Source organism: Thunnus albacares, chromosome 12 (genome assembly GCF_914725855.1).
Source record: "Thunnus albacares chromosome 12, fThuAlb1.1, whole genome shotgun sequence".
Classification (NCBI taxonomy): domain Eukaryota; kingdom Metazoa; phylum Chordata; class Actinopteri; order Scombriformes; family Scombridae; genus Thunnus; species Thunnus albacares.
In genome coordinates this window covers 9,764,945-9,777,845 of record NC_058117.1, presented here as the reverse complement: position 1 = coordinate 9,777,845, position 12,901 = coordinate 9,764,945, and the positions used below count along the sequence as shown (strand labels likewise).

The following is a 12,901-nucleotide window of genomic DNA, read 5'->3' as shown; positions in this document are numbered from 1 at the left end:
CAAGTGAAAATATATTTGAATAGTTACACCAAGCAATACAAACAAAAACCAAACAAGTCTGATACAAGTGATGTAAAAGGAGCAATGAATGTGAATGATTTACTTGTTGTGAATAGAGGTCTACTGTCTCTGTCAGAAGTGGTAGAAGATCCTGAAAGAAACAGAGCATATATACTTATACAGAAGACACACCAGTTAGTCTGACTTTGGGATGTTATTTGGCATCCATTTCTATCTGATCCAGAGTGATGTCTGTCAACAAACGCTCTGCTTGTTACACACACACGGACACGCAGCAGCGCACATACATTCAAAAGATGATTTTACCTGTTACTCCATGACTGAGCATGAGGATTTGGACACACCCTAAATCTACCTGCGCCGTGTGCTTCAGACCGTGAGCTTTAGATCGTTAAAATAGGTCCATATAATGTTTCACAGTTCATTTTTTCACACAAAAAACAATAATACATTACCGGAAAATTAAATTAAATTTTCTAAAATTGTATTCTTTTTTCATCAGATCAATGAAAGCAGGTGTGATGATGGGTGAGAGCAGGCCCGCCGACCAATCAGATACAAGTTGAGTCTGGCGCTTAGATCCTTTAGGCAATCCAAGGCAGAAATAGACATAAATACTCAGATTTTCTTACTGTCTTTGTTATATTTATTTTTCTGCCCAATAGGCCATAGATAGAACATTTCAAACAATTCCAAAATCTTAATTATACATTTTCCAGTGTTTTACTGAGTAACATGGACCACTGTAAATTGCAAGTTAAAATCAACCTACAACCATTGACCATGACATCTATATTAAAATATATTTATTTTATGTCTTATTGTATTTTATTGTTCTATGGACCCCTGTGAGCTGTGTCCTTAACAAAGTTAAAAAGTCAAAGTCAAAACCTCTCCCAACCAATTTATCAGGATTGATGACACAGGATGACTCTGCACAGAGTTGACAGAAAATAACTCATGGATAATTGTTCAGGTAACATCTCTGATAGACTTTTTGAAATGAAGAGTTGTCGTATTGACTTGTTCATACCTTTGCAGACAGGTAGTTCTGACCAAGTACCATCGTTGTGACACACCACTGTCTCTGGTCCCTCCCTTTTGTAATACTTCTGACACTGGTATTTCAAATAAATTTGTTCCTTTACCACAACATCACCATGTGGAACACTTGGGTGGTCTCCACAATTGTCGACTGAAATAAAAAACAAGTTATTTAAGATTGTCAGTATGTTGTGTGTTGCTGAGGGGTCAGAGATTTAAAAAAATGAACTCAATCCTTGTTTTGTTACAGGTCTCTTTTGAATAAATTCATATTCAGCTGGTCAGCAAGTGAAAATATATTTGAATAGTTACACCAAGCAATACAAACAAAAACCAAACAAGTCTGATACAAGTGATGTAAAAGGAGCAATGAATGTGAATGATTTACTTGTTGTGAATAGAGGTCTACTGTCTCTGTCAGAAGTGGTAGAAGATCCTGAAAGAAACAGAGCATATATACTTATACAGAAGACACACCAGTTAGTCTGACTTTGGGATGTTATTTGGCATCCATTTCTATCTGATCCAGAGTGATGTCTGTCAACAAACGCTCTGCTTGTTACACACACACGGACACGCAGCAGCGCACATACATTCAAAAGATTACAAATAAAAGATTTACAACATGAAAGATTATTATTGTGTATGTCAACATATTTTAAAAAATACATGTCATAATGGTTAGTAATGACGGATAAAATTGTCTAATTATTTGACCAAATCGTAGCAATACACGCACGTATTAAACAGACGGACAACAAAGGATCAGACACAGACAACAAAGGATCAGACACAGATCTACTTTCCTTCTGCATCAATACCTGATGACATGAGGAACACATGAGATGAAAACGATGATTAAACGAAAGGAGGAAAGAACTCTGGACAGCTTCTAGCTACTGCCAGCAGCAGGATCAGCAACTTGGAGAGCTGATCTAGTCCTGAGAACTGTGTTAATGATTCTTTACATGATTAAAATTAATTATTTGTTTTTTGAACAATATTTAACAAATATTCTTTAACATTTTTGAGAGTACAGTGATCAGGTTTCCATACTTTCAGCAATTAAAACCAAGCTGATTTTACCTGTTACTCCATGACTGAGCATGAGGATTTGGACACACCCTAAATCTACCTGCGCCGTGTGCTTCAGACCGTGAGCTTTAGATCGTTAAAATAGGTCCATATAATGTTTCACAGTTAATTTTTTCACACAAAAAACAATAATACATTATCGGAAAATTAAATTAAATTTTCTAAAATTGTATTCTTTTTTCATCAGATCAATGAAAGCAGTTGTGATGATGGGTGAGAGCAGGCCCGCCGACCAATCAGATACAAGTTGAGTCTGGCGCTTAGATCCTTTAGGCAATCCAAGGCACGAATAGACATAAATACTCAGATTTTCTAACCGTCTTTGTTATATTTATTTTTCTGCCCAATAGGTCATAGATACAACATTTCAAACAATTCCAAAATCTTAATTATACATTTTCCAGTGTTTTACTGAGTAACATGGACCACTGTAAATTGCAAGTTAAAATCAACCTACTACCATTGACCATGACATTTATATTAAAATATATTTATTTTATGTCTTATTGTATTTTATTGTTCTATGGACCCCCGTGAGCTGTGTCCTTAACAAAGTTTGAATTTAATTAGTTAAAATAGTAGTTATTACAACAATACAACGTATCTCCATTACTGCATATCTCAATATTGTCCACTTACTGCACGATGGGCCTGTAGTCCAGCTTCCAGCGATACAAATGATGGTTTTTGCGGTGTCTGTTCCTTCTACAGTATATCCATCTTCACATTCATACTTGACTTCTGAATCTGCAGCAAACACATCCTGGTATTCCTGATTAATGATTACTGCGTGGGGGATTTTAGGAGGCGCACCGCATGCTTGGAGACTTTCTGTAAAAATAAACAAATATATCATAACTTAGAAGAGGAAAAGTTGTCCAGATGTATGAGATGGGTTTCAGATTTAGACACAGATATTATTGTGGTTACTGTAATTATGTTTTCACAACTAACTTGAGTAACACATCTCACAGACTTACTCTCACAGACCGGCACAGAAGACCATGTTCCATTTATACATTCAGCAGTGGCATCCTGGTTTTTATCATGATATCCTTTGTCACATGTTATTCTTATTATGTGTCCTTCTTCATACCAACCATTTGAGTTTTCAGTGTATTTTGCATTGGGGATAGTTGGTGGAATGCAGGCTTTTTCATCTGATGAAAAAAGAACAAAACTATAGTCAACATTTTTACAGAACCATTTTTATAAATGTATAATATAGATACTTTCTAAATGTGAAGTGATATCTACTTGCAACCCCTCATCAAAAGTTGAGAACAGTCAATTTAAGAGTGATGTTCCCTTATCTGTTTCAGAGGCCTAAAGATGTTAAACTATACAGATTTTCATGATATAGAAGCAAACATTACAGTCAAAAGTCTGAAAAATAAAACAATTTTTTTTTTTTATTCTCTACTGGCGACTGCTTAGATTCATCTCATGACTCTTGCAGGTGTCCCAAACCCCATGTTTGGAACCCCATTTTGAAACTAGCATAGTACCAATAAATGTCATTATAGAGGTTTATTGCATTAAACGCATAATATGTAATTTCAGTCGCTAGGGGTCTCTCAGTCAAAACAATAACAAAGATGGAGTGTGATGAAGGTGTGCAGTATCGTGGGATCATGGAAGTTGTTGTCTTCATTTTTAAACAACCAGATTCCTCAGGTTAGGATTCCTTCAGTGTTCATCGATCAGGATGTTTTTACTAGAAGCTGAATTATCTGCAGAGGTCTCCTCCTCTCCAAGATGAAATGGACCCGGTGATTAAAAAGGTAAAGACAGTGAATAAAGCAGTTTCATGATAAAAATCAATGTTGCTCTGACGCTGTTTGGCTGGCACCGGATGTCCGGAAGGGGCTGTTAGCTGAGATGCTATTAACATTTGCTCAGCTTGTTTCTCTGATACCTTGAGATCGAGACGTCTGATGATAAATGATATAGTTAAAAACGACCAAGATCTTAAAAGTTTATCATGATAATGTGGCTTAAAACTGAATAAAAGTCCATTTATAACAGTTTTTGTCGAACAACCACAACGCGTCAAGAGTATACGCGCACAACTCTTTGGTAGAGGGGGTGTGATGTCATTGACAGGCGACCAAATGAAGCGGACCGTTACCTTGATTAAAATGACAGATTTCTCTGGATTTGAAAATTGTTGGAAACATTTGGGAAAATGTAAGTACACAACTCAACAAATATAACATATATATAACATAGATCTAGTTGTTTTTGACATTTTCATGCAGAATATTTACATATTATAAATTTAAATGCTCTTTTATTTTCTAAACAACCAGTGTTTCAGTAAACATTATTCAATATTTTTATATGTTTTGTTTCATGTCTTTTTTATAAGAGGTTGATAAAGTCGTCTGATTATTGCTCATGAAAGACATTTTATACTTGAAAAACTGTGAAAGATTGAAATGTTTAAGTTTTAGAGCTTTTGATACAGTTGAAGCTCACTCTCAATTTTACCAAGAAGAACACTGAACGTGCTGATGTCATCAGGAAACTTTTTCTAGATACTTTTTACTTTTTATGAGATATGAATGTGTGCACAAAATGTCATGACAATGCATCCAAGAAAGTGTTGAGACATTTCACTCAAGCACACAAATGTGGGCCTCATGGTGGCACTGGAGGGAAAACTCAGGGAATCAGAGTCATTAAGGATTCATCCTCTGGGAACCATGAACAGTACAGAATTTCATTGTAACACATCTAAAGTTGCTGAGATTTCTGAGTCTGGACCGAAATAGTGGACCCAATGACAGACTGACATTGCCATAGAGCCGCACAACAGTAGAGATATTTAGGAAACACCTACCTATACATTGTAGTTCATGAGACCATTTGCCATTTTGACATGTGTTTGTTGCCCACCATCCCTTCACTGTTGCTTTACGTCCAGTACCACAGGTATAGGCCAGCTGTGCTCCATGAGGATAAGTCTCTTGCTTTGGGGCGAAGAAACCACCATCCAGGCTGGGAGCACTGCAGGACTGTGGTGCGCTTTGTCCTAGAATGAAATAGAAAGCACAATTATTCTACAGAAAGTTTGTTTTTAACAAATGTAAATGGTTGTTTGTGACAGTATTCAATATTCTTACCATGTAGCGCTCCAGGAAACCAGATCAGAAGAACAAATCCAAGATAACTGATGCGCATTTTGTCAGGAGTGAAATCATCCCATGAAAAATTGGAGCTAAGAGTCTAGTTCAGATCCAAATCAGTTAATTATTGTTTAGGACTTTCCCCCCAAAATGTTTGTGGAGTAAACAGTCAGACATCATGCTGTTACGCTGGATCGTAAACAAAGTTGGGAAAATAGGCTACTTGGACAAACCTCCACATACAGAAAAGGAGAAAAAACACACATATACACTAAGTTACATTTTATACATTATAGGTTTATTAAATCAGTATCATTATACACACTTAGTTGAATCTTTCCTCTTCTGAAGCATATAGAAAGTCTTGGCTTTACATCAGCACTTTTGTTAAAATTACTTAAGAAATTCAAATGATTGTGGTTATGAGAAAGACAATGTTTGAAACACTGTAGATTCAGATCAGTCACTTTTACAAGAGTATCTTGTTTACATGAGCTTCCTAACAAACATGATTTTGTTTTACATCACAGAACAGTTTTGTGATCAGTAATGATTCCTGACTTCAGATGATAGAGTTCAGTAAATCTATTCATTTAATGTCATATTATTTACTTCAAAGAACAGCACACTTTTTGTATTTATTGTATTAATTCCACATTTGTTAATCTGTCTCAGAAAGGCCTGTGACAATGATTCATTTGTCACTAGAGTGAAGCAACCACACTACCATACAGATCACCTGCTAGAGAGCTCTGAACAAAAATCAATTTGATTATTTAAAGTCCAAATTTCAAAAGGATTTACTGGATTGGTGTGATCAGAGGTCAGTCTTGTGCCTGCCCTGATCAAACTATTTATCAAGCTGATCCTCACCATTTCCTGGATTAACAGAATATCTAAAAACACATTTTTGCCATCAGTTGCTTCTGAGAACTTCACACACATTCAATACCCATCTGAGGAGATGGATGCTCAGATCCCCATGGATATTCTACAGTTACTGTATGTGAGAATGAGACTCAACTAGAGCAAATACTTTGCTTGAGTGAAGTAATGAAAGGTTTATGGAATTTTATGTAGACTAAACCTTCAAATATTCACATTCATCATCTCACGTACAGCATGAGTGAGTTACCTCCATCTGGTCCGAGTTTATGAGACTGAACTATGTGATTCAATGACAAGTTGCACTCTTCTGGATCAAAAGACTGACTAAACAAATATTTTTTTGAGATAATGAGATAATTTTATCACATCATTCCAATTATTAGTCCTCATTTTAGGAGAATAGCTGCAACTTCATGGAGGAATGTGCTTGAATAATATTCATAAATTGTGGATTTTTGTAATAAAGGATGAAGGAGGAGATGTAACTTTAAGAACTTTAGTTACTTGGATGTTTGTGGAAAAATCATATCAGACACAATTATTAAGAGCAGAGTATTTTTATTTGTCTTAAAACATGTTTGGGGGAAGATCTTTAAGTAATCAAACACGAATATGTCGTCAAGGAGAGATTGTGTCTCATTTAAGTTGAATTGACATTTTTGAGGTCCAGCGGTCACCACATTCTCCGTTCACAACGTCACACATGGTTTTATATGGAAAACCAGACAGACTGTAATTTGTTTTTGGACAGCTGTGCTTTCTGTTTTAAACTACTTTGAACAACTTTGTGAGTCTGTCTGTCCAAGTGTCTGCATACTCTGCAGTGATGCTGCCTCACATATATAAATATAAGAAGAACAATACTTACTGATATATCCATATTTACTGGCATGACTGTTGTACACAGTTTGTAGACAAAATAATACAAAAGTCTGTGTTTAAATTTCTATGGAGAATTTTATTCAGACAATTGTAGGTCATAAACATTTTATTTATGTATTTAAAGTATTGATCATGTTATTAGTGTATTAGAGCTCCAGTCATACGTTACAGCTGATAGTCTCAGAACAATCTGCTTTAACACTGTGTTTATATATTTTAATTCAAAATGAAAAAACATCAATAACGTGTTTGAAAAAAATCAAATACAATTTTTTTTGGGTGCAGTTGTTTTCTGGTGGAAATATTTCAAAAGTTTCCAACTTGATTTTTGATGTCAGTTGGTGATGAATTATCCAAAAAGTGGCTGTCGTGTTGAGCACAGTCCCTGGTTACAACACAGACAATAAAAAATGTTAACTGTTGAATTTTGTCAAACTGCTGGATAAAATAATGTTAAAATTAAGTGTTATCCAATACTGAATATACAAAACAATTAATTAATGATAATAATAATCTATTTCTTTGAAAAGTAGAGTGAAGAATAACACTTACTTGTTGGTGATAATAACCAGTACAACCTAAAAATAACCCAATAACAGCAGTAAATCAGTTAATATTTTAGTAGGCAGGTTAATTCACACAAACTTTTGTTTTTTAAAGTCTGATTCACTAATTTTCTGCATGACTGCACCTACAGAGGAAAGTCAGTTCTGTTCTTTAAGGACAAGACTGGTGTTAATCTATATTTGTCCTTAGTGTCAACAAATTCCATGAAAAGATTTTTTGAGGTATTTAGAGTCATAAATGATGCTTGGTGAGGTTATGGGGGCAAACGTGGGGACTGTGACACGAGGAACAAGTGTGGAAAAAACTTCAGAATCATTGCAATTACTACAAACTATGCTGCTGTCCTAGCAAACGATGGGTCTTCACCTCTCTGGTTGCTGCTCTGGAAAATTGATCTGTAGGCAGAGGAGCCATGTAGGCTGCAAGCCAAACAACAGCAGTATGGTTCAGAATGGTGAGAAACGGGGCGAACGGGGGGCATGACGGAGGCTAAAGGTAAAAAGCTGTTGGTCATAGAGGCGTGGCAGGGAAGGAAAATGTCCTGGAGTCTGGGGGGAGGAGAGGGTGTAGATTGGGGAGGGGGGGTGTGTGAAGGATAAATCACTAGAAAATGGATAGAGTGAGAGGAGGCTGAAAGAGCCAAGAGGGCAATATTAGTAGTGGCTGAAGTAAGGAAAGAGGAAAAGATGCTGGAATGAAAGGGTGAAAAAGAAGAAGAGAGATGAGACAGATTAGACACAAAGGGAGAAGATACGAGTGAAGGCTGAAGAGGTTTGAAGCAGCTCTTCTCTGTTCTGTGTGGAAGTGGAGTAATGAACCTGGAAGCAGGGGAGGATTTGAGAGGTGGACATGGAGACTTTATAAAGTTGGATTTGTTTGGCCTTGTTGTTACATTGAAAACAAATCTCATATCCCTGACAGCACGCTGCAAGCGAACAACTGTCCAGTCGGACATCTTTGGCATGCGAGGTGGAGTGGAGTTGTGGCGAGCTAGGCTGACTGGATGTGTGATGTCTGACAGAGTGGTGGACTTCCATGGACAGTTTAGTCTCTATCTGGGATCATGGATTAAGGTGAGATTTCATTGATGCTGGATGGGGGAGTAAAGGACAATATCTCACTGAAGTACATGGACCTTTGAATGGGTCGAGAGACAGCTATTGATTGAGCAGACTCCAAAACGATGGATCGATCATCAAACATGTCGCTGTCTGATGGATTGAGGACCAACTCATAACCGTGATGGTCAGATACAGAAAATAACTACAATGTGATGTTATGAAGATCAGTCTGTCTGAGTGCATCAAAACAAACTTGAAACAAACAAGGGGATAGACACACCTATAGGTGGCACAGGAAATTGTATCGAGTGAGACGTTCTTTGTTGGTGAACCTCAGTTATAATAACTTCATTAGGTGCAATATTGAGCATCAGGACATCGTATGTGTGACTGACATGAAATAAACTACTGTGAACAGGTTCATCATAATAAAGGAACATGTCACCAGGTGCATTGTTGTGGCTCAATTATGTGTTTGTAATAGTTTTTGAACAACAATGGAGCTGTGTGGCACAGAGCAATAAGATATATCAAGTTTCAGCAGCACAGGCAAATACATATAAGAAGGATCAATTACTTGTTGGTTTTGGTTCTTTTCTTTTCATGGGATTTCTTAACAATTAGAAAAATATAGAATAATGCTCAGCTTCTCCTTTAAATACTCAAGTTAAAGTTACCTTATAGTGTATTCTTTGACATTTTTTCATCATCTATCATACTTTTAGTGAATCAGATGCTGGAAAGTTAATATACATGATAGCTGACAATAAATAGGCTGAAACTAAAAGCATTAATGCAAATTAAAATATTAAGTGCTAATTTATATACTTACACGCAGTGAAACTAATCTGTCTATGAGTGCATCGAAACAGGCTGTAACGATCCCAACCACAATAAATGTACGTCTCCTCTCCTTCTGTCATGTATTGAACTCCAGAAAGTTCAAAACCTCTCCCAACCAATTCATCAGGATTGATGACACAGAATGACTTTGCACAGAGTTAACAGAAAATAACTCATGGATAATTGTTCAGGTAACATCTCTGATAGACTTTTTGAAATGAAGAGTTGTCGTATTGACTTGTTCATACCTTTGCAGACGGGTAGTTTTGACCAAGTACCATCGTTGTGACACACCACTGTCTCTGGTCCCTCGTATTTGTAATACTTCTGACACTGGTATTTCAAATACATTCGTTCCGTTACCACAACATCACCATGTGGAACACTTGGGTGGTCTCCACAATTGTCGACTGAAATAAAAAACAAGTTATTTAAGATTGTCAGTATGTTGTGTGTTGCTGAGGGGTCAGAGATTTAAAAAAATGAACTCAATCCTTGTTTTGTTACAGGTCTCTTTTGAATAAATTCATATTCATATCCATAAATTCAGCTTTTTCATTCCAGTAACTGGTCAGCAAGTGAAAATATATTTGAATAGTTACACCAAGCAATACAAACAAAAACCAAACAAGTCTGATACAAGTGATGTAAAAGGAGCAATGAATGTGAATGATTTACTTGTTGTGAATAGAGGTCTACTGTCTCTGTCAGAAGTGGTAGAAGATCCTGAAAGAAACAGAGCATATATACTTATACAGAAGACACACCAGTTAGTCTGACTTTGGGATGTTATTTGGCATCCATTTCTATCTGATCCAGAGTGATGTCTGTCAACATATTTTAAAAAATACATGTCATAATGGTTAGTAATGACGGATAAAATTGTCTAATTATTTGACCAAATCGTAGCAATACACGCACGTATTAAACAGACGGACAACAAAGGATCAGACACAGACAACAAAGGATCAGACACAGATCTACTTTCCTTCTGCATCAATACCTGATGACATGAGGAACACATGAGATGAAAACGATGATTAAACGAAAGGAGGAAAGAACTCTGGACAGCTTCTAGCTGCTGCCAGCAGCAGGATCAGCACCTTGGAGAGCTGATCTAGTCCTGAGAACTGTGTTAATGATTCTTTACATGATTAAAATTAATTATTTGTTTTTTGAACAATATTTAACAAATATTCTTTAACATTTTTGAGAGTACAGTGATCAGGTTTCCATACTTTCAGCAATTAAAACCAAGCTGATTTTACCTGTTACTCCATGACTGAACATGAGGATTTGGACACACCCTAAATCTACCTGCGCCGTGTGCTTCAGACCGTGAGCTTTAGATCGTTAAAATAGGTCCATATAATGTTTCACAGTTAATTTTTTCACACAAAAAACAATAATACATTATCGGAAAATTAAATTAAATTTTCTAAAATTGTATTCTTTTTTCATCAGATCAATGAAAGCAGATGTGATGATGGGTGAGAGCAGGCCCGCCGACCAATCAGATACAAGTTGAGTCTGGCGCTTAGATCCTTTAGGCAATAAAAGGCACGAATAGACATAAATACTCAGATTTTCTAACCGTCTTTGTTATATTTATTTTTCTGCCCAATAGGCCATAGATACAACATTTCAAACAATTCCAAAATCTTAATTATACATTTTCCAGTGTTTTACTGAGTAACAGGGACCACTGTAAATTGCAAGTTAAAATCAACCTACAACCATTGATCATGACATCTATATTAAAATATATTTATTTTATGTCTTATTGTATTTTATTGTTCTATGGACCCCCGTGAGCTGTGTCCTTAACAAAGTTAAAAAGTCAAAGTCAAAACGTCTCCCAACCAATTCATCAGGATTGATGACACAGAATGACTTTGCACAGAGTTAACAGAAAATAACTCATGTATAATTGTTCAGGTAACATCTCTGATAGACTTTTTGAAATGAAGAGTTGTCGTATTGACTTGTTCATACCTTTGCAGACGGGTAGTTTTGACCAAGTACCATCGTTGTGACACACCACTGTCTCTGGTCCCTCCCTTTTGTAATACTTCTGACACTGGTATTTCAAATAAATTTGTTCCTTTACCACAACATCACCATGTGGAACACTTGGGTGGTCTCCACAATTGTCGACTGAAATAAAAAACAAGTTATTTAAGATTGTCAGTATGTTGTGTGTTGCTGAGGGGTCAGAGATTTAAAAAAATGAACTCAATCCTTGTTTTGTTACAGGTCTCTTTTGAATAAATTCATATTCATATCCATAAATTCAGCTTTTTCATTCCAGTAACTGGTCAGCAAGTGAAAATATATTTGACTAGTTACACCAAGCAATACAAACAAAAACCAAACAAGTCTGATACAAGTGATGTAAAAGGAGCAATGAATGTGAATGATTTACTTGTTGTGAATAGAGGTCTACTGTCTCTGTCAGAAGTGGTAGAAGATCCTGAAAGAAACAGAGCATATATACTTATACAGAAGACACACCAGTTAGTCTGACTTTGGGATGTTATTTGGCATCCATTTCTATCTGATCCAGAGTGATGTCTGTCAACAAACGCTCTGCTTGTTACACACACACGGACACGCAGCAGCGCACATACATTCAAAAGATTACAAATAAAAGATTTACAACATGAAAGATTATTATTGTGTATGTCAACATATTTTAAAAAATACATGTCATAATGGTTAGTAATGACGGATAAAATTGTCTAATTATTTGACCAAATCGTGGCAATACACGCACGTATTAAACAGACGGACAACAAAGGATCAGACACAGATCTACTTTCCTTCTGCATCAATACCTGATGACATGAGGAACACATGAGATGAAAACGATGATTAAACGAAAGGAGGAAAGAACTCTGGACAGCTTCTAGCTGCTGCCAGCAGCAGGATCAGCACCTTGGAGAGCTGATCTAGTCCTGAGAACTGTGTTAATGATTCTTTACATGATTAAAATTAATTATTTGTTTTTTGAACAATATTTAACAAATATTCTTTAACATTTTTGAGAGCACAGTGATCAGGTTTCCATACTTTCAGCAATTAAAACCAAGCTGATTTTACCTGTTACTCCATGACTGAACATGAGGATTTGGACACACCCTAAATCTACCTGCGCCGTGTGCTTCAGACCGTGAGCTTTAGATCGTTAAAATAGGTCCATATAATGTTTCACAGTTAATTTTTTCACACAAAAAACAATAATACATTATCGGAGAATTAAATTAAATTTTCTAAAATTGTATTCTTTTTTCATCAGATCAATGAAAGCAGATGTGATGATGGGTGAGAGCAGGCCCACCGACCAATCAGATACAAGTTGAGTCTGGC

At 36.2% G+C, this 12,901-nt stretch overlaps 1 protein-coding gene and 1 long non-coding RNA gene across 2 annotated transcripts in view; both read right to left on the bottom strand.

The window, feature by feature from the left end:
• Window positions 1-12,901, bottom strand: part of LOC122993368 (complement factor H-like) — a 30,312-nt gene that overhangs the window by 2,746 nt on the left and 14,665 nt on the right. Inside the window, exons 8-12 of the mRNA XM_044367496.1 lie at window positions 11,958-12,005; window positions 11,528-11,689; window positions 10,211-10,258; window positions 9,781-9,942; window positions 1,454-1,501 (exon numbers count right to left, since the gene is read on the bottom strand). Coding sequence (XP_044223431.1) covers window positions 1,454-1,501; window positions 9,781-9,942; window positions 10,211-10,258; window positions 11,528-11,689; window positions 11,958-12,005 — 468 coding nt within the window. The remainder of the gene's footprint in view (window positions 1-1,453; window positions 1,502-9,780; window positions 9,943-10,210; window positions 10,259-11,527; window positions 11,690-11,957; window positions 12,006-12,901) is intronic.
• On the bottom strand, window positions 6,574-9,740 carry LOC122994597. The gene is made up of 3 exons (XR_006406632.1): window positions 9,522-9,740; window positions 7,614-7,639; window positions 6,574-7,446 (listed from the first exon to the last, which is right to left on the bottom strand). It is a non-coding gene; the product is annotated as an uncharacterized LOC122994597 (long non-coding RNA).